Source organism: Perca flavescens, chromosome 4 (assembly GCF_004354835.1).
Source record: "Perca flavescens isolate YP-PL-M2 chromosome 4, PFLA_1.0, whole genome shotgun sequence".
Classification (NCBI taxonomy): Eukaryota; Metazoa; Chordata; class Actinopteri; order Perciformes; family Percidae; genus Perca; species Perca flavescens.
This window is the reverse complement of record NC_041334.1, coordinates 12,489,907-12,510,484: the sequence shown is the minus strand read 5'-3', so window position 1 is coordinate 12,510,484 and position 20,578 is coordinate 12,489,907. Positions and strand designations below refer to the sequence as shown.

General features: G+C 42.2%; 1 protein-coding gene across 1 annotated transcript in view; it reads right to left on the bottom strand.

The window, feature by feature from the left end:
• Positions 1 to 15,814: 15,814 nt before the first annotated feature.
• The window catches only part of ccdc71 (coiled-coil domain containing 71), a 31,303-nt gene continuing 26,539 nt past the window's right edge, over positions 15,815 to 20,578 (bottom strand). Inside the window, exon 2 of the mRNA XM_028575579.1 lies at positions 15,815 to 19,536. Coding sequence (XP_028431380.1) covers positions 18,459 to 19,526 — 1,068 coding nt within the window. The 5' untranslated portion in view covers positions 19,527 to 19,536 and the 3' untranslated portion in view covers positions 15,815 to 18,458. The remainder of the gene's footprint in view (positions 19,537 to 20,578) is intronic.

Below are 20,578 nucleotides of genomic sequence, written 5' to 3'. Positions count from 1 at the left end.
ATGATTTATGTTTTCTTTTTCAGGTTTGAAAATGCCATATCCAATACCCTGTACCATTCAATTTTATTTTATTTAATGACATTTATGTCAAAGATACAGGAGAGTGATAATATACACATAGCAGCCAATAAAATCTGTTGTTCAATATCTGACTGCTTGTATTGCCTCATGACTAATGAAAAATGTGCCTTGTTGTGTGCAGTAGAATTTTGATGCATCGCAATGCATCGTAGAATCGAATTTAATTGAATCATTACCTGGTGAATCGTAATCGGATCGAATTGTGAGGGCAGTGCCAATGCACACCCCTAAAAGTGACCCAACCCAACAACAACAAAAACAAAACCTAATTACTTATTGTGGCCTGCCTATTCACAACGAGTACAAATAGCAATGCATATTAAGACTAGACGATTTCCTAGGCAGATGTTGATTTGGGACTATATTGGGTGGAAGCACAGCCGAAGCACTGCTACTCGGGCACAGAGATATCACGCAGCAACTCTGTGTGAGTACAGGACTAATAGACCTTTTTCACGGCAGACATGTTGACAATTAGGACAAGCACAGGTGTATTCAAAACCATTACTGATGGCTGCATTCCACTTAGGAGAGGCCTTGGTATTGTACATGCTGACTCACTGAAATAGCTCACTGGGACACTTGATGGAATTGAGCCTTTGTTAAGGTTATCAATTTCAGCTGTGCTTTTTCTACTATGACAAGTCAAAATGTCTGCTATGAAAAAGGTCCATAAGGATCGATCTATCCCATAAAATAACCATGCGTCATGTTTACAATAATGACTTACTCTGTGTACAGCTGTTTATTGGGTCCATTCGGCGTTTTTTCGTGTTGACTTTATCGCACCCAAAAAAAAGTCAAGGACTGCAAGATGGATCAACGCCGAAAAATCCTCGGTAGCCGTGACACAACTGCAGGCGCGCTCATTTCAGTCAGCATATTGGCATATTCCCCCACACTCACACCACCAGTTCGTGTTGGCTCTCATCCTCATGTCCTCGGGCTGTTGAGCGATCGCAACCGCCTCCTCCTGTCGTTCTATTTCCAAAGCACGCAGCTCCTCTTCTGAAAACTCTGGTTTGTATACTTCTGGATCTTGACTGTCTGAGAAGTCATCCTCTTCATCTCTCACAAAATCTGCCATGTTCATCGCCATTCACTGTCTACTAGGGGTGGTACGGTTCACAAAACCCACGGTTCGGTTCGTATCACGGTTTTAGGGTTACGGTTTTCGGTTCTGTACGGTTCTTGTTATTTTTTCTTTTAATCTTTAACACTCCAGAAATATACTTCAGCATATGATATATAGCTTAACTATACATAATGTAGGATACAGTATTAAATAATTATATAGTTATATCATGTTATATCACGAATTGAGTTTGACTTGACTTTAAGCACATTATTGGGACCATCTCTGAGGAAAGCTAGGTGAGATTTTGATACAGCAAGAGGGAAGACATTGATGATTTCAACAAGCTTTTCATTTATTTGGCAAAAAAAGGAAAATGTGTATTGTCATCTACAGGAATGTGCCTTTTTAGCACATGAAGATTGAAATATTATAGAATATCAATTGAAATAACTTGCATTTATCAAACTGCCAACTTCAGTGTAGTTCTTACAAAAATATATCCTTTAAAAGAAAAAGAGATGAACTCTTAAAGCTCTTATGACCTGTCTCTATTAGTTACGCTGTTATAGTTCTAGACTGCCAGGGGACTTCCTTCCTTTGACACACCGAGCTGCTCTCTTCTCTCCCTTTCTATTACCATTTGTGTGCATCCCGTCCCAGAAATGCTTGTTATTAATCTTAGCTTCTGGGATGTTTACTCCCCGGAGTCCTTATGTTTTTTTCACCCAGCGTATTTCCTTGGAGAACGTTGGCACTAAGCTCCTGGTTGCAGCTGTCGCCGTGGTCCTGCTGCACTCCCTGCTAAGCTCTGCGGTGCCCTGCAGTGTCATACTGCGTCCTGCTGAACCCTGCTGCTTCCTGCTACGTCCATCCATGCTCTGCTGGGCCACGCTACATCCTGTAACGCCCTGCAGCGCACTGATATGACATGAACTACTACGACTACCATTTGAAGTCACTTTTCCATTATTAATGTGACTATTACTGCCACTGTTCATTGCATCCCCAACCAGCACCGTCAGACACCGCCTACCAAGACCCTGGGTCTGTCCGAGGTTTCTTCCCAAGAGGGAGTTTATCCTCGCCACTGTCGCACTGCTTGCTCTTGAGGGAATTACTGTAATTGTTGGGGCTTTGTAAATTATAGAGTGTGGTCTAGACCTACTCTATCTGTAAAGTGTCTCGAGATAACTCGTGTTATGATTTGATACTATAAATAAAATTGAATTGAATTGAATTAAAGCTCCATCTTTTGAATAAGTCAGAATACGTTAAACATAAAAACAGTTTACATTGTTAGTTAATTTCCTATCCTGGCCTGGGCTGGGACACACAGTACTTATTGGACTTATCATTGCACTCACAATAACGAGCGTAGCTCTCAGGTCCTCCTGTATACGTCTCCTCTCCGTTTTTTCCTGCATCCACCGTGTGTGTTTGTGTGCGCGGATGTCAGTCACGGGGAGAACTGAGCAGCCCCGCCCGCTGCAGAGACGTTGTGTTACAGTACATTGATGTTAAAAAGTATACAGGTTGGCAGGATGGCCTGAAATGTTGCCCGGTCTTTCACTGTACATTTGTTGGTAACTTGTCCACACCTCTTTTCACAAGCAGACAGAGCGGTTCAGATGTTTTTTAATGAACCGTACCACCCCTACTGTTCACTGTAGGAAAAATAGCCAGCTAATATTCACGCCGGTATGTTGACGGAAGTTGGGGGTTTTCAGGTGCTGCGTGATATCTCTGTGACCGAGTAGCAGTGCTTCGGCTGTGCTTCTACCCAATATAGTCCCAAATCAATATCTGCCTAGGAAATCGTCTAGTCTTAATCTGCATTGTTATTTGTACTCATGAATACGCAGGCCACAAGAAGTAATTAGGTTTTGTTTTTGTTGTTGTTGGGCCACTTTTACTCACGACATTCTAACAGCAACAAAGCATTCCATTCACTACGCTAACCTAAGCTAGCGGCGGGGCTGCCGGACTTTGTGATTTTAACTTTGGATTATTGATAAATTAAAACCCAGGACAGAATTTTCATTCATTTCAATTCAATTTTATTTATAGTATCAAATCATAACAATTATCGCAAGACACTTTACAGATAGAGTAGGTCTAGACCACACTCTATAATTTACAAAGACTCAACAATTCCAGTAATTCCCCCAAGAGCAAGCGTTTAGTGCGACAGTGGCGAGGAAAACCTTCCTTTTAGGGAGAAGCCTTGGGTGGTGAGGAAAACTTCCTTTTAGGGAGAAACCTTGGGTGGTGAGGAAAACATCCTTTTAGGGAGAAACCTCGGACAGACCCAGGCTCTTGGTAGGCGGTGTCTGACGGTGCCGGTTGGGGGTGTAATGAACAGTGGCAATAATAGTCACAATAAAGATAATGGAGTGGATGGATGGTGTAGCAGGGCACTGCAGGGCATTACAGGGTGTAGCAGGACGTAGCAGGACGTAGCAGGGCGTAGCAGGGCATAGCAGGATGTAGCAGGGCTAAATTAGTTGTTACCACTGTATCTTTTTTTCCAAATTATACAGCTTGCCGTCATTTCATTTTTGGCCTGAAAATCTAGCTACACAGCGCTCCTCTTCCTCTCTGCCATTCTTCTGCTCCGTCTCTGTACTGCTTGTGTGTGTGTGTGTGTGTGTGTGTGTGTGTGCTGCTGGCTGCCGCCAGGCCTGGTTGCTTGCTTGTTTGCCTGCCGCAGCTGAGTCATGTCACGGTACAACATCAAATCAGAAGAGGGGGGAGGAGGAGCAAAGTGTGCTTGCTCCGTGCAATGACAGGAGCGGCACTTGAAAGCAGCGGCATTTACACAGACAGCCAGGTCACCTATTTGATGAAACCGCAGCAAAGCATACTGGAGAGAAACTAAAACTAAAGTATCGATCTTATTACACTGGTATTGATCAATATCAATACCAACATTGGTATCAATATTATCGATATTTGGATTGATCCGCCCACCACTAGAAAACATATCTTAAAGCCCGTTGCACACTGCTTGACACGGTTCCGAGGAAACATGTCGGTCAACCAGAAAACTGTAGCAAAATGGTGCACACCATTTTGAGATTGAACGTGCCCCTGTTTACACTAATCATGTGTCTTCTTACCTATGCATATTGACCATGTGATCACTTGCCAATGAGTTATAAGAGACAGCCTAAAGGTGACCATTTTGTACTTGCCCTGATTAAGGTCTTAACGGCTGAAATGCGTAGGCATGTCATAAATTAAAGGCTTTTTGAACTTCATTCTCTTGATTGCCTCAGTTTCCTTCAACTGTTTTAAACTAGTAGGATCCCCAAACTGAAAAGCACAAGAGAGACACTCTCTACACACCTGAGTAGCAGTCCATGCAGACTGTTTTAAGACAAAGTAATAGTACAATATGTCAAAAAAGTATTCATATACATAGTATAGTCTGTTGAAAAAAGTCATTCAAAAGCCATAGTATAGTATGTCGAGAAAAAACACAAAAACATCATAGTACAGCACGTCAAAAAAAGTGTCAAACATGTCAAACAAAATCCCCAAAACGTCATATTATAATACATATGTCGATAAAAGTCAAAAAGTCATGGTCCAGTACTGAAAAAGTCAAAGGTTAGTATGTTGAAAAAGGTAAAAAAGTCATAATATAGTATGTTGAAAAAAAATGATAAAAACGTAATTTCATAGTATGTCAGAAAAAGTTTTAAAAAGTCATAGTATATGATGTTGAAAAATCAAAAAGTCATACAGTTATCACGCACACCAGGAAATGGACCCACAAATGCATGACTCAGGTGATTCAAGTTTTATGGTTTTATTAGCACGCTAATAAAACTTTCAGGCAACAGTGTCCAAGAAACGACAGGCAAAGGGCAATCCAAAAACAGGCAATCGGGAATACAGGAAACAGGGAAAAACGCTCGAAGGCTGCACACTAGGAAAACAGACGATCTCGCATAGGAGTAAAGGAAAGACTGAACGTAAATACACAAGACAGGGGAGACAATGAGACGCAGGTGCAACACATAGGGGGCAGGTAATCACACAGGCAGGAAGGAGAACAAAGACCAGGAAGACAACAAGACTAGACTGTAAGTTTCAAAATAAAACAGGAAATGGAAAACTAAACAAAAACATGAAAAAAACTCAAACCAAAAACTTGACACAGGGATGAGACATGCAAACAGTACGTCGACAAAAGTCATAGTATAGAATGCCAAAATGCTTTTATTTTCATTCATTAAGAATTAAATGCCAAACATTTCCAGTTTCTCAAATGTAAGGATTTGCTTTTTTTCAGTTTTATCATTGTAAACTGAATTTTTTTTTTTAAACTGTTGGTCAGACAAAACCAGATGTTTGTCATTTTGGACTGGAAACATTCTGCCTGTGTGTTCAGGCAGAATGTGAATCAGGTGGTACAATCGCATACAAAGTCTAAGGAAAGACTCAAATATTCCTCAGGAAGTACAACTTCAAAACGTTTCAATAATCATAAATATGTGCTTATCCTGAGGCTTTATAGCCTGACGTCGTCATACTCAGATTCTAGTCAGAATATGAGTCTGATACTGCTCCATTGGGCTGTGATTATGGGATGTGTTTCAACCGAACCAGGAAAGAAAATGCCTCTGCACTCAATTGGATAGACCTACAACCAATCAGAGCAACGGAGTTGTAAACAAATTCAACCCAAGCGCTCTTTGGTGACGTGGTTGATTACGTCACTGTTGACCATCTGTCCATCATCGTATAAAGCCCGTCATGACAATTTGATTGGTCCGAACAGTTCTGGTTCGAGCATAGTTGCTCCACAACGGATCAAATCCAGACGCACAGGCATTGTCATTAGCATTAAACAAACATTAAGTACAGCTGAGGCTGATGGGAATATCATTTTAATATTTAGTCATAAACCAAAGTATTAGACAAATTAGAATTTAACCTCATGGTGGTGCTACATGAAAGGTTACAATTTATCCTGGGACAATAGAAATATACATGTATACCATATGTTATGGTAATCCTTCCAACAGTTGTTGAAACACTTCACTAAAAGCCTAAAAGGTCAACCTTATGATGGTGCTAGAGGTAACATAAGTCATGACCAAAGTCATTGGGCTTCATCCTCTGGACACCATAGATGTCGAACGCTTGGAGCCAGAGGGGCGAATATGAGTTCTTCATATCAAAATAAAGGTCTTGATAAGCTCTATCCAATGGTTCAAAAGAGGGAAAAGAAAGTGAAAAAATCTCAAGAAGAACTCATGTTTTTGAGTATTATCTAACCTTTGAGGGAAGACAGATAAGGGCATGCAAAGACTTCTTTTTGAAGACCCTTGATGTGTCTGAGAAATTTGTGAGGTCTGCAGGCGGCCATCCGTCTAGTGAATTAGGAATTTCCCCTCCAAGCAAGAAAGGGCAGCATGCACCTCAAAACAAAGTGCCTGAGAGTAGCAAAGACAAAATTCGAGAACATATCAAGTCTTTCCCAAAACTCGAATCCCACTACTCCAGGAAAGATACAAACAAGCTCTACTTGGAAGGATCTCTGAATGTGCCAAGAATGTATGCACTGTATAAAGAGAAATGTGAACAGGAGTGGAAGATTAAACCAGAAAAACAAAGTCTTTATAGAATGTTGCTTGACACTGAGCTCAATCTAGCTTTCCACACTCCAAAGAAACACGCGTGCAAATACTGTGAATGGTACCAACGTTTAGAAGACAGTGAGAAGGAAAGTCATAAGGATGACTTTGAGGCCCACCAGTCAAGAAAAAAACAGGCCAGAGAACATAAAGATAATGAAAAAAAGAAAGCAAAGGAACAGGAGTCATACAAGGCTGTCACTTTTGACCTGGAGCAAGTGTTAACCACCCCCTGGAGCAACGTTAGTAGCCTGTTCTACTCATGCAAGTTAAGTACTTACAACCTCACTGTATATGAAATGGACAGTGAGTACAACTAAACAAACTAGTGAACAGAAAAGCAAATAAGACGCGACATGATTCTTTGGATGTGGTCAATGAATAGACTCACTGAGTAATTGAAATGGTTGAACAAAAAAGAAAAGTGAAATGAGTAAAAAGAACACAAGAGAACTGTCAATTGTATAGAGTATTTGAAAAAAAAATGAATGAATGTAATTAAATAAATTGAACAACTCATGAATTGCCATTCAGAAGTGTGTTTAGCAAGTGCAGTGACTTTTATGACAGTTCAGCAGATGCCCAGAATGGAAAAGTGAAATGAGAAAGAAAATTAATGAATGAGTTAAATGAAAATTAATTATTTGTTCAAGTGTTATTCAAGTGTTAATTATTCAATCAAGTCCCCTTTTGACCAATTATTTTCTGCATTGTTCAGCAGATACGCCCAATATGTTTGGTGTCAAAAAGGCGTATCTGATGTTTTTGCCATATTCTTTTTATTTTTAAATGTTTTATAACATGTTCATTGTGTTAACATGCCATACGTTTATTACTTAAATACTCATTCATGTAAGTATGCCTGTGGTTGCAATATTTGTGGTTTAAGGTTAACAATACAGGTGATTGAAGTGTGGTCAAAATTTTGTTTTGTCTCTCCTGTAAAGTTTGTCAAAAGCCACATATGCCCCTCTGGCTCCAAGCCCTCGATGTCTACACAAAATGTCAGGTTAATCATTCAAGAAAAAACATGAATTGATTGTAGAAGAAATCGGAAGTGTTTGTTGAATTTCTTAAGGCCAAAGACTAATCATCACCTGATCCTGCTGCTGTGTCAATAAACTAAAACATTACGTGATGATCCTTTGTTGGCTTTTCTTTTATTTATTTGCTGTCAGAACTGATTTTTTAACCTAGTCTGTTCACATTGAAACCACAGAGATCTGCGTCTTCACTCTGATTGTTGTTTGATGTGTCATTGGCCTTCACATCTTTTCTTTTCCCACTTGTGTTTTTCCTCATGGCTGACTAAACAGAACAAATTTGTTTTGTTTGCACAGCCAGCAGATTTTTGTTTAGTTTTTTTTTCTGTGTGAAAGCAGCCATGTTGTTTGTGATAGAACAAGTCAGTTTGTTTCTTCTCCTTCTTCCTCTGTTCAAATGTTGTCATTCCGCTGCATCCACTGCTGGCCTTCACTGAAAAACCCCAAATGTTTCCTCTCTCTGTAGACCTTCCCTTTAAATAGCTTTCCTGCTCTGCTGGACATTCAAGACCCACAAAAACAAGTCTGACCTCCTCCCTCTGCTGTCCATGTGGCTATCAGACAGTTTGACAGCTCAGCAGAAAGCAGTGAACACAAAAAGATACATACATGAAGCTGTGTGATAATACTTTAAAGCCATATTGAGATTAACATATCTGTTAAGAGGTAACCTTTTCCAAAATGGAGAGCAAGCAGTTGTGGAGGTTACTGTTCCGGTTTTTTCTCTGCCTGCTGAGCTCCCTTCCCCCCAACACACAAAGAGCTGAGCGGCAGCGCTGGCTGCAGAGCGTAGCAGCTTGGAAACGGTTTTGCCTGAGAAGCAACGCTCTGGGGGGAGAAAAGTGGGTGGGGTTGGGTGGCTGGGTGGGTGGGGGGGGCTTGGGGCGGTGGACCAGAGACCCTGACTTCCACTGCTGCAGACTGTCTGGCTGTCTGCCGTCACTGCAGACCTAATTTAAAACCGGTGTTGCAGCTTCACATCCGACATCCTGTCTGACGAAAAATCCAATCAGGTTGGATGCCGAGCCGACTCTCCGGCCATCTCATAGCTGGGACTGACAGCTGGTTTCTGTGGCGAGGAAACCGAAGAGCCAATCTAACGATGCGTTCCCACATACAAAAAGTTGGTCTCTCTCGAGTCTGAAGTCCGGTATGTTTGGGTCGGGCACATGATTTACATACTCGGCTCTGATTGTGCGGTTATTTTCTCGAAGTTGACGAATTTTTTGTTTGTCTTATTTAAGTCTTGGTAGCTTGATAGAGTTCTATCGTAGAGAATTGTGAAGCTGTTGAATTTTCCTCCATTTTGTATGAAGTTTTTAAAATATTTGAGTGGAGTAGAAAACAACTCTCTTTCACAGAACATTTGCATAATGCTGAACCTTCCAACTTCTGCTGTAGCAGGTGCCAGCAGCAGCAGCAGCAGCAGCAGCAGCAGCGTGTTTTTCAAGGTTCAGTTCAAAATTAATGATATCCTGTCTCATCTCAAGTTTTTGAGTCTTTATGTGCGAACAGTGTGAAATATGCTACCGTAGCATTAAGCATATGATTTACATACTCGGATTGGGTTCTCATGTTGACACTGTACTGTTAGTACAGTGTCAACTTAGCTATATATGACAACGTAATTCATGCCTCGTTCTTGTTCTAGTCCTAGTAGCTTGTTACTGTTCAGTCGTAGAGAGTCGTGAAGCTGTTGACCATAACAATCTATCTTTTTCTCCATTGTACTTTTACATAATTGTATGGTGTGGAAAACAACTTTGTGTGCCTGTTCTGCATGGAAATAAAACAAGAGTCATGTGGGTCAGAGGATGTTTGAATCTGTGTCACGCTCAAGGTAATTTCTAAATCTGAGTCCCAGATTGCATCCCCAGCATGTATTTGGAGGTTCCGCTCCCAATCAGTGATATTCTGTTGCGTCTTCAGTATTTGAGTCTGCGTAAAAAGCCAAATGCATTACTGAAGGTCTAGTCTTGCTTTGCCAGACTTTCCTCCACAGCGCTGTGGAGGAGGGTCTGGCTAGTCCACACAACATTTGGGAGAAAAACGTGCTCTGGTTTATCGGCATTTGTTTAAACCAATCCCAATTGTCATGGGTGGCGCTAAGCACCGGGCAGAGACATGGTGCCGCTGCAAAATAGCCTCGGGAAGGAACTTGTTTTGGTGGAACGTGTGTAAGTTCAAAAGTTGTTTTAGTCGTGCAACAGAAAACTCAGATTGGACAGATAGTCTAGCTAGCTGTCTGCAGAGATCTGAGGAGCAGTTAAACATAGTCCTCATAAATCCACCGAAGTTTAGAATTCCAACACAAAGAAAGAGGAAGGTAATGGACATCTGGCGGAAAAGAGTGAAATCCGGCGGAATTTCGGGCGGCAACAGAACATCGTGGATATAAACTACAGAAGGTCTAACACCCTTCTCACACATTGGGATTAAAACATTAGAGACGTATCAAAATGCCATTCATTGGGAATTCAGTCTTGAAATACCACCTTGGCCCCACCAACCAGTATTCAAGATTCAAAAAAGTGCTCAGCAATGTAACAAGAGAAGTTGAGAAAGGTTCAACTTCATGCAAATAGCTCCAGCAGAAAAAACTAATTGTTAACTTCCTGGTGGCACATAGGTAAGCTGGTGTAGCAGCATCAGATTTCCTAAAACTCCCTGGGGATGGATTCTCCACTCTGCTGAATTCATTAGAAGTTAATTATTGATACCAACAAAACCCAGAGTTATTTAATGTCCGCTGTGTGTTCAGTTGTAGTAGTTGTGAAGTTTGTGTTTGGCCAATCAGTAATAGTACAGCTAACTCTGTCCCGAAAGTTCCTGGGCCTTTAAGTGCTACCCCCAGAGCATGAGCACAGGAACTAGTGCCTGAATTGGAACAAAAAACATTATATTCATATGTCTGTATATCTTGTAGGGGTGAACCTGAATGGTCGACTATTGGTGGTGTTGAATGTTTTTTCCCAATAAATCATGAAATAGGCTTTAGCCTATTATGGTATAAATATCAGCCTATTAATAATTCTGTTATTAACAATTAGAAGTAAGGGTACTCATGTGGCCAAAAATCAGAAGTGCCGGAACTCAGTACTGTTGAGTATTGGGCCATTTCAGGCACTGACAAGAACTAAATGTAGACCTCGTTCCTTCTGTCAAAACACATGTAAAGGTGAGCTCCTTGTTACTTTAAAAAGTTTTCTAGGTTCCTATAAAAGTTGTAGGAAAGGGTCAATAACCTCGCAGAAACTGCTGAAGAGCAAGGTAAACCGCTTTCAGCTCCATATTTGGAGTTGCTCATACACTGTGCACAGGAGACTTACCAGTAGGCAAGCACCAAAAAGCTGCACCCCACGCCACAAAAATTACTAACCATAATAACATTTGAAATCTGACCCACCAAGCCTTCTCAGTTCATGGTTCTAAGTTTGTTTGGACACATGAGAAGCAATACCAAAGCTACAGTGACACTGTTCCTCTGAACAAGCACAGAAACACCAACCATCCAGATAGGATCCTGAGCCACTGTAAGCCAAGACTGGTTGGAACCGGACTGGGACCAAAAATCGGCTCTGGCATTTTGGCCCAGACCGCCCCACCACATAAGATCACAAATACCACCCGTCCTCGCGCCCTGAATATGTATACCAACTCCTACTCCTTAAAACTACTAACGCCATGTAATGAGTAAGCAAGAATCAGTGAGAGTTGACACATTAAATACTTCAAAAATGTTTATTTTATTAACACAATAAAACGGTATACTCCTCAGTGTTATCAACAGTTTGTCCACCACTTGTTTTTGGCTCAGTTTTATCAAGGGGCAAAGTGTTTTAAGGGAAGTACTGCTTACCGCAGGTTCTACCCTCACTCCACTCCACCACTGCCGCCGACACCACCACCACCATCATCAGCCACAAGAGCTGATGAAGGTCCTGCTACTGCCGAAAACATGTCTGTCAATTTGACACATTTGGCAGCGTCTGCCTGAAGGGCCTGTTTCTTTTTCTCACGCAGCTTCTCTGCACCTCCTTTGCGTTTCTTCTCCATGATTTCTATCACTATTCTAGCCTGGCAGATGCACACTGAAGGCCCTATCTTGCACTCATCGTTTTACACCGACGCATGTATCATTCCTATTTTGCACCCGACGCACAGCGGACTTTTCCCTCCACAGACGCACGTTGGTAAATTAGGGAATGTATTTGCGCTCCCGGGGGCGGTTCAGCGAAAAGAGGAGATGTGTTCAGGCGCAAACGTTCCCTGGTGCTATTTTGCAGTTTCAGAAAACAATTCCGCCACATACCAGGAAAAACCTGGTCTAAAGTCAGTGGCGCGTTATTCAGATGCTATTTTAGGGGCGCATGCTTGGCCATAATGTAGCGTGTGCACAACGCGCATACACTTCTCTCATCTACACGGATGCAGCAGTTCCTGTTTTTGCAAACCATACATAATTACAAAGAAAAATATTACTGAAAGTGCGCTTCAGGTGTTTGGATAGATCAGGAGGCACTTTACAGTACAGTCCTCAAAAAGTCACAGAATTCTGTGGACGGAGATGGAGTGGGGGGAGGAGGAAGGGGCACAACAGGTGCAGGTGGTGCGTTTGGAGGCCCACGCTCCATGTCTGCAGCAATCCTCTCCAGACTTGAGGAGATGCGCCCGAGAGGCCGCAGCAACATCGGCACCCGGCCAAGACGGGCATTTATTACTTTGCCGCATCTCGGACAGCTCCCGCTGGCGTGCGCCGGGCAATCCGCCGTCTTAATAGCAATCCGCCATGGAACAAGCGCTCCTGCTCTTAAAGGGAATGTGAGATGACGCTCTTATTGGTTATTTTCACATTACGCCCAAACCACACCTAGCTACGTCAGACCAACCCATTTAAGATTTGCGTCGGGCGCAAGAGTCATTTATCCTGCCGGTATAATAGCAACAGCGCCCGAGATCCGCCCACAAAGCTACTTGCGTTTTGCGTTTCATACTTGCGTTTCAGATCGTTAATATAGGGCCCTGAAACTGCATGCATGCAGAAATCCCGAAGAGGGTGCTGTTTAAAGATATGATTGGGCCAGTCCAGTGTCAATTAAGAAAACAGCCAATGGGCCGCTGAGCTACGTGTTTCATGGGCCACGTCTGTCAGAAAAAAAAACCAAGCCTATGTGATATTTTTGGCTAAAGTGTTTTGGGCCAACAGTGACAGTGTCAATTGAAAAAACAATGGGCCGCCAATCTAGGCCTACCACTTTTATGGGCCGGATAAAAAATCTTTTTAATAAAAAATAAATAAATAAATAAAGTGTCGGCAGTTGGCCCAAAAAGCATGCCGGGAAAGTGCCAGGTATGCCAGATGGCCAGTCCGCCCTTGGAACTGATGAAGCCTCGTACAGCTAATTTGTTGGTCTGAATTCATAATGTGGTTAACGGATTGACTGAAGGTCCACCTTAATCAAACAGTTACGTCATCTATAAACAAAACACCAGACTCAAGACAGACTTTTCTGGTGACCAATGGCAGACCTTGCGTTAAACCAATGCTCATGCCAAGCATGGCAGGGTCACGCCTGAAGCTCCATCTGGAGGCTATGAATTCCTTTCGTCAATCTGGACACATGCTGTCATTATTTTGTCCATTGAATTTACTTGAAGAACATTATTTAATATGTGCCAGATCTGTACAATTTGAATATTTTGATGCCCCTCCTGCAGTTTTCCAGAACATTATAGATACAAACAGCAGCCTACAGTTTTATTGCCTGCACTGAGCACCAGACCACAGTTACCTGTTCTGAGCAACAACAAGAAATGAGTCAAACAGGTAAATCAAGGCTCACTGTCTCATTTATTACTGTTAGTTTGTGTGAGGCAATAAGCAACCATTTGACTCCTGGTTTCCCATGCTTGTGTGCTGGTGGAATTGATGACTTCTCGATCGTAGTCATATCTTTTACAATATTGTCCATTTGAATAAGTCTGTGTGCATGCAACAGCGCATTACTGTTGATATGTTGATCTACAGTGCCCCTATTGAATGCAAGCGTCAGCTTAATATAATGTAATGTTATGTTGTGGAGAAACTACACATACAGATTAACTTCAGAGAAGAAGTTTCAATGGACATTTTGACGTATTTTCTTACTGTGACTCTGTCTCATAAGAATCCAGAAAACAGCTGTGAATCAAAAGGCCAAAATCCAACCAGCTGAACATCTTGCTTTGCTCAACATGCCACCCCCCTCCACCCCCCCTCCCTCCAAACTGAAATGTCACTTATTTTCTCTTTGGCTCTAATATCTCGTTCTCCACCTGCTCCACCTCCCACAGCAGACATGATGCCTGCAGACTGGGCCCTGAGCAAAGAGCTTTTTAAACCACACCAGCTCTGGAACTTGACACTTGTGTCAACAAACTACACCAGCAGAACAGGCTGTGAAACTCTCACCTGGCTAACGGAATTTCACATAAAGCTTATTGACTAGCTCAAGTTTTTTGACACAGCTGAACTGATATTACCACTTACGGCAAGAGTGAAAGAGAGAGAGAGAAGCCCCATAATCAGCCGTTTCTCCGTGAAGCGATAGACATCGAAACCACACTGCAAAAGATTTGACTGGGAAATTGACAGTCGAATCAGGCTCCTTAGATTGAAGCGTGTTCACCACTACATGTTTTCTTGTAGTTGTTTTGGTAGTTGTGGTGTTGGTGTAGATTAATCGTCAGTCCTTTCACAAACTTGTCTATGCTTTGCTAGCAGAACCATGCATTCATTTATATATGCGCCCCACTTCTGTTATACCTCCGGGCCCCAGTTCGGGAATCACGTGTGTGAGGTCAGGCTTTGCCCATTACCTTCTGCTCTCTGTGACGGGAAATAACAACAACCTCCGAACTAGCAATCTACACACTGAAAATGGCAAGTTTTGAAGAAAATTTGGATAATTGAAATACAATTTTGCCACTATCTTGGTATTTTGGAGCCAGAAGTGACCATTTTTGGACAAAAGGAAGGAGCAAGGAGGATAAGCCAGGGTCTCTATGGCTTGAATGACACTGTGCTAAGCTCAACGCTAAAGAGAAAGAGAAAGTCGCAGATTTTCAATTCTTCTGAAGCAAGTCATCCAAAATCGGCAGACTTTCCCTTAAATTACCAGCTAACGCTAGCTAGCTAGATTTGGTTGACAAGATGCTACTAAACACTGAACAAGACCTTTTTAGGCGACCAAGGACCACGGATAAGCATCGCTAGGCCTCTGTCCGGATAGATAGAATGCAGGTTTAATACAGGTTTCCACATTAGCTTCACTTTTCAGGCCCGGAAGTTGCCGCTTGGGACAGAAAACTACTGTAAAAATAATGCATAATCCAGCTAATTTAAATAGCTCAAATTACTGTATTGTGTGAACAGTTAACTACATTGGGGGGTGCAAATGTTCACCAAAACAAGTTCCTTCTCAAGACCATTTTGCAGAACAGTGAAGGTGGATCCTGGAATGTATGTGTGGTAGAGCCAGACCTTAACACCACAGCGCTGTGGACATAGGTCTGGAGATGTGAGGTCTATAAAATGTCAAAAATAAGCGTAATAAGAGAAAAATTTCTTGAAGCCCAATGAGACATCTTAATCGCTTGTTTTGTGCTGGAAACCGATAAAAAACTTAAGATAATCAGTTTACTATCACGAAAGGGTAAGAAAAGCATAAAATCTTTACAACTGAGAAGTTGGAGTCAATTGTTTTTCATTTTTGCCCAAAAGATAATAAAAAAAATAGTCTGTTGATTGACTGATCCCTTACTTGCCCGTCAGTGACGCACAACTTTTGCCTAAGAACGTACACAACCTGATCACGTGGTAATAAAGCTAAACTTTCTCAGCATTAGAAACGGTACTGTTCCTGCAGTAGTGAGTCTTATTTTAAAAAATGTTGCTATTTGAGGGGAAAAAAACTACCTACAGATTCTTTTTAGATTGGTTTTATTGAACAAAACGTTTTCAAAAGGTCATGTAGGAAATACAATATTATACAAGTGTTGCACAAACAAGACTAACAAAGATATAGAAAAGGGGAATTGTCAGTGGGCATGAACATGACTCCGTACAGACAGATCGGAACATAAAATTCACCAGAACAGGGACTTGGAGCTCTGTAAAGCCGACCACCAAACACTGATGTGGTCTAAGATTAAACAGGGGAACAGAATGCTAATACGTGAATACTGCATGGACTCCAAACCAGTAAGCACATATTTCCATTTTAAATCTGATTAGATCTTTCTACAGCCATAATGGTGTCCACAGCAAACAGATCTTTTTCGTTCTCATTTACTGACCGGATGGTGGTTTAGTTCTGTTTTACATGGACTTTAGGAACTGGTGGTTTAAAGTAGTCAATATTTGTGATCTTTTTTTCTCCATTATTTTTTTTTTGTTTAAAAAAAAAGAAAAATTAAAAGTATACTTTGACAAAAAATATCAAGTTTCGCTTTGTCTTTTTCCAGAGCTTTTGTTCACATTTAACGGTCTTTGTGAGATCAGTAAAAGTTCCGGGAAAAAGCTATTAAGTGGACTATAAGTTAAGATTTTGTGTAAAAGTACTGTTTCCGAGGTCAACACTCAACTTTTCTCTCGTGGAATGTAGTTTTGTCGCAAATGGAAATTCACAGGAGTTTCTTACAGATGACAACATGAAAATTAATTAAGGTGGCTCCTCACAGTAGAAACCTTTTAGAAAACACACAAGGTGGTTTGGCAAGCTCATCCCAACCTGCAGGGGGCAGCAGTGCTATAAATCCCTCAGAATAATTTAAAGGAAGTTGCTACTCCTAAATGCCCCACTATGAACTAGAAAAACAGAATATGACGACATTCTTGTGCCAGTTATTTAATTCAGCACCAACGTTGCAAAGTTAGCACCTGTAGCAAAAAACAGTGTGGTTTCAAAAAAAAAAGTCCAACCAGATTTTTCAGATTATTTCACATATTTTCTACATGATACAGGAAATAAGAATATTAACGACCTTCATGTTTAGGAAACAGGCGACAATTAAGCACTGTCACACTCTCAAAGTGCATTTATTTTAGTTTGAATGTGAGCCACATCAGTTTGATAACAGCACAAGAAATCAAGAAACTACCAAGTAGATTTTGATGGGCAATTCTTTCCTTCGACTCAACAGAGCAAAGTTCTGATGGGAGATTCAACTTTCTGAAGCTGTAGTTTCAAATTTAACTTGTCAGGAAACAGAAAGTCCTGCAGCTTAAGTTAACAAATGTCACCACAAACATTTCTAAATCAGCCAAACAAATTTCTTACATCAAGGCTCCAAATGACAGTTGGTTGCCTGTGAAGAAAAAAAATGTATTTAAGTAAATCTTGAGCAGCATTAGACCGACAGCAGATGGTTATTTTTGTATCTGGTGTTTATGGCGGTGGACCAGGGCCACATCATGGAATAGAGGAATTTTGAGGGGAAAAGGTGCAATTTGGAAAATAAACTCTGAAATTAGTCAGAAATTTGTAAATATAGGATTCAGAGATGAAGTTTAACAGTGAGAGAACTTTAAAGATTGAAGTCAGAATTCTTTTAGCTCAGAAATCCAATTGTTTGATGTAGGCCCAAGTCCTCTTCCATAGTCGCCATTTTCTGCAGTTTATGGATTCATGTTTCTGTAGGACATCAAATCATCCAGCAGTCAAAAATATTCTATAAGTCTTTTTGTCTCCATGTGTGGATAAACTTAACCAAAAAGGAACACTTTGTGAAGGACTGCAGTTCAAACAAATCATCCAAGTATCAATCTATGTCTATATGGGCTGCAGGTTGGATTCCCTGCTATATTCGCCCCCAGAGCCTTCCTGATTTCCAGTGGAAACAACAAAAGTACAAAAAGGAAGACAAACTAAACATTTTTCTCTTAATTGTTTAGTTAATTTGTTTGCTGGGACCAACCAACCATCATGTCTGCTCTTGTAAGGACTTTGGAAACTTGCCCTGCTCTTCCACCAGTTTATCTGGGCGTTCAATGCGATTGTTCTGTCCCATCACCAACTTCATTTTCCCCTTCTTTTCAGGGGAAATGGGGCGCTGCAGAGTGACAGCAGTTTTTAAGCGCTACAAGTAAAAATAATTAACAAAATGGCACTCTACTCCAAATGAGTTATACATACTCTAAACAACTGTGAGGAGGACCCAGTGCCTCGTTGAAGGACAGAAAATTCACTTTTGACCAAACGGTCCCAGTGGATGCTGTGTCCCAAATCCATCAGCAACACTGGCTAGCAGGCAGTCAACATAAAGCAGAATGATGGTTGGTTGAATTGTATAGTGTAAACTAAAGTGGACTGTGAAAATGTACCAGCATTCGGCCAAGTCTTTTCCCTGCCTGCTGAGAAAAGCATCACCTAACTTCAAATGCCTTTCAATCCCGAGTGCCCCTGTCAGGAACCAGAACTTCCAAAGACAGACTGACCTCAACACTCAGCAGAGTTAACAAAAAACCAATGTAAGACGTCTGCTATGAACACTGGGGCTCAGCCAGGTATAGGCTAATGGATGTAAAACACTAACATCTGCTAAGGGAAACAATGGGGGTGGGGGGTTTCAGTTATTCTGGTATCTGAAGTCTCTCAGCACATGGTTGAGAGGTTGAATCTGAATCACTGGAGACAGGTTGACCTGTAGGATCTTTTGCGCTTTTCTGCGGGCCTCAGCTACAGAGCGAGAGTCATCCACCTTTATCACTTTCCTTCTAAGACCGTTTTTGTCCTTCCAGCCATTCCTCTGCCGGGTCGGGTTGTTCAGTTCCTTGGGGCCCCGACCATCTCTGTGGAGGCCGTTTCCCCTCCAGCCATTGCTGGTCAGCTCTGTGTGAGTCTCTGGGAATGCCCGTCCATTTGTGTAAAAGACCGGTGCAGAATCTCCGATGAGGGCGCCGTCCAATCGGATGGGGCAGGACAGGCTCTTCTGGCTGAACAAGGCCACAGCTTTGGTGGGCGCCCCACCACCGTTCTGAGAAGGCTGCAAAGGTATTCCTGAAAGCGTTGGAGGGTGCTGTTGCTTTGAAAAGGCAACAGATGGTGCCTCAGAGGTTTTGTCCCAAGAAGTGTGAATCTGGAGTCTGGCTGTATGGAAGCCAGACAGGCCCTCAATGTTGGTCAGTCTGAGGCACGGCCGCACCTGCGATACCTCCATAGTCCGACTGGGTGTCCTGCTGCAGGTGATGGCACGATGGTCCACCAGCAGCTCTGGAGGGCGGACCCCTTGAATCTTAGGGTTGCACTTCTCAGAGGTGTTCCAGGATGGGTGCACCTCTCTCTTCTTGGTCGGGGGCTTCCTTCCCCTCCTCTTGGCAGCAGGTCTGGCGCTCCTGTTGGGGGGCTTCAGCATGTCTTCAGTCAGGAGTTGGTTTGTGCTGGAGCGGTAGCCATACACGTCCATGCTACGTAGCACAGTGGGCTTGTGGCCCTCGTCGCCCAGTTCCTGCAGGAAGGTGACCAGCTCCTCACTGCTTGAGAGGTCACAGGACATTGGGCTGAGGATCTTTAGAGCATCCAGGAGGACGTTGTGCCCCGCTGACGAGATCCGGGACCAGGAGTGGACCGCCTTTCGCTCTTCATTGGCAAATGCCAATGGCCGGCCAACCACGGGACCTCGCGCAGCGCCAGCCATGTTTCTAGTCCTGCCGGAAATACAGAAAGCATTTGGTTAAATGGAATCACAGAAAAGAACAAGAACTTTGTTATTTTGCAAACTTTTCTTTTTCCTACTCTTTTTTTTTTTTTTTTTTTTTTTTTTTTCCCCGTTCTACCAAATGAGGAGGAATTAACCTTTTATTAACTAAAAATGTATGTTGGTTGAGATATTGTGGACCTCTCACACTGCACTCTCCTTATGAAGCTTATTTTGGGAAAAAAAGTCTTGAAATATTGCAAAAAAGTTTACAAGCAAAACGCAATGGAAACAGATTTAGCGAATAATTAGTGTCATAGGTCTACATAAACCATTGCTCCGGTGCCGCCGGAAATTCCGCCGGACATCCATTACCTTTGTTTTTTTTTGTGTTAATGTTTAACTCCGGTGGATTTTTGAGGACTATGGTTAACTGCTCCTCAGATCTCTGCAGGGTAAATTCAGACAGCTAGCTAGACTACCTGTCCAATCGGAGTTTTCTGTTGCAAAACAACCTTTGAATGTACACATGTTCCACCAAAACAAGTTCCTTCCTTAGGCTATATTGCAGAGGTGCCATTGCTCCGCACGGCGCTTAGCCAAAGACGATTGTGATTGGTTTAAAGAAATGCCAATATCCATCCCGGAATGCTGTGTGGACTCGCCAGACCATTCTCTGCAGCACTGTGGAGGAAGATCTGGCAATGCGAGACAATGGGTACTATGACTTTCTAACCCCTGGCCTTCCAACTACTTGTTAAATGTGGTCCAGAAACTGAAGCGTGTTCTGCAGCTTAGCTCACTGCAAGATGTTGTTGATATGAGTCACTTGAATATTAAATGTTAACATGAACGTGTACTGCTGCAGCTGTGACACACAGGGTGGGGATTTTTAATAGCTAGTTTAATGCTCAGCGGAAAAACTAGTTTACTGTCAGCAGCAGCAGCGCTGTCAGACACTTCACACAGCCAGACCACCAGACAGTTAGGGCTGGGCATCATTCAAAATCTTTCGATACCGGTTAAAATGGATATATATGCTACAAATACAC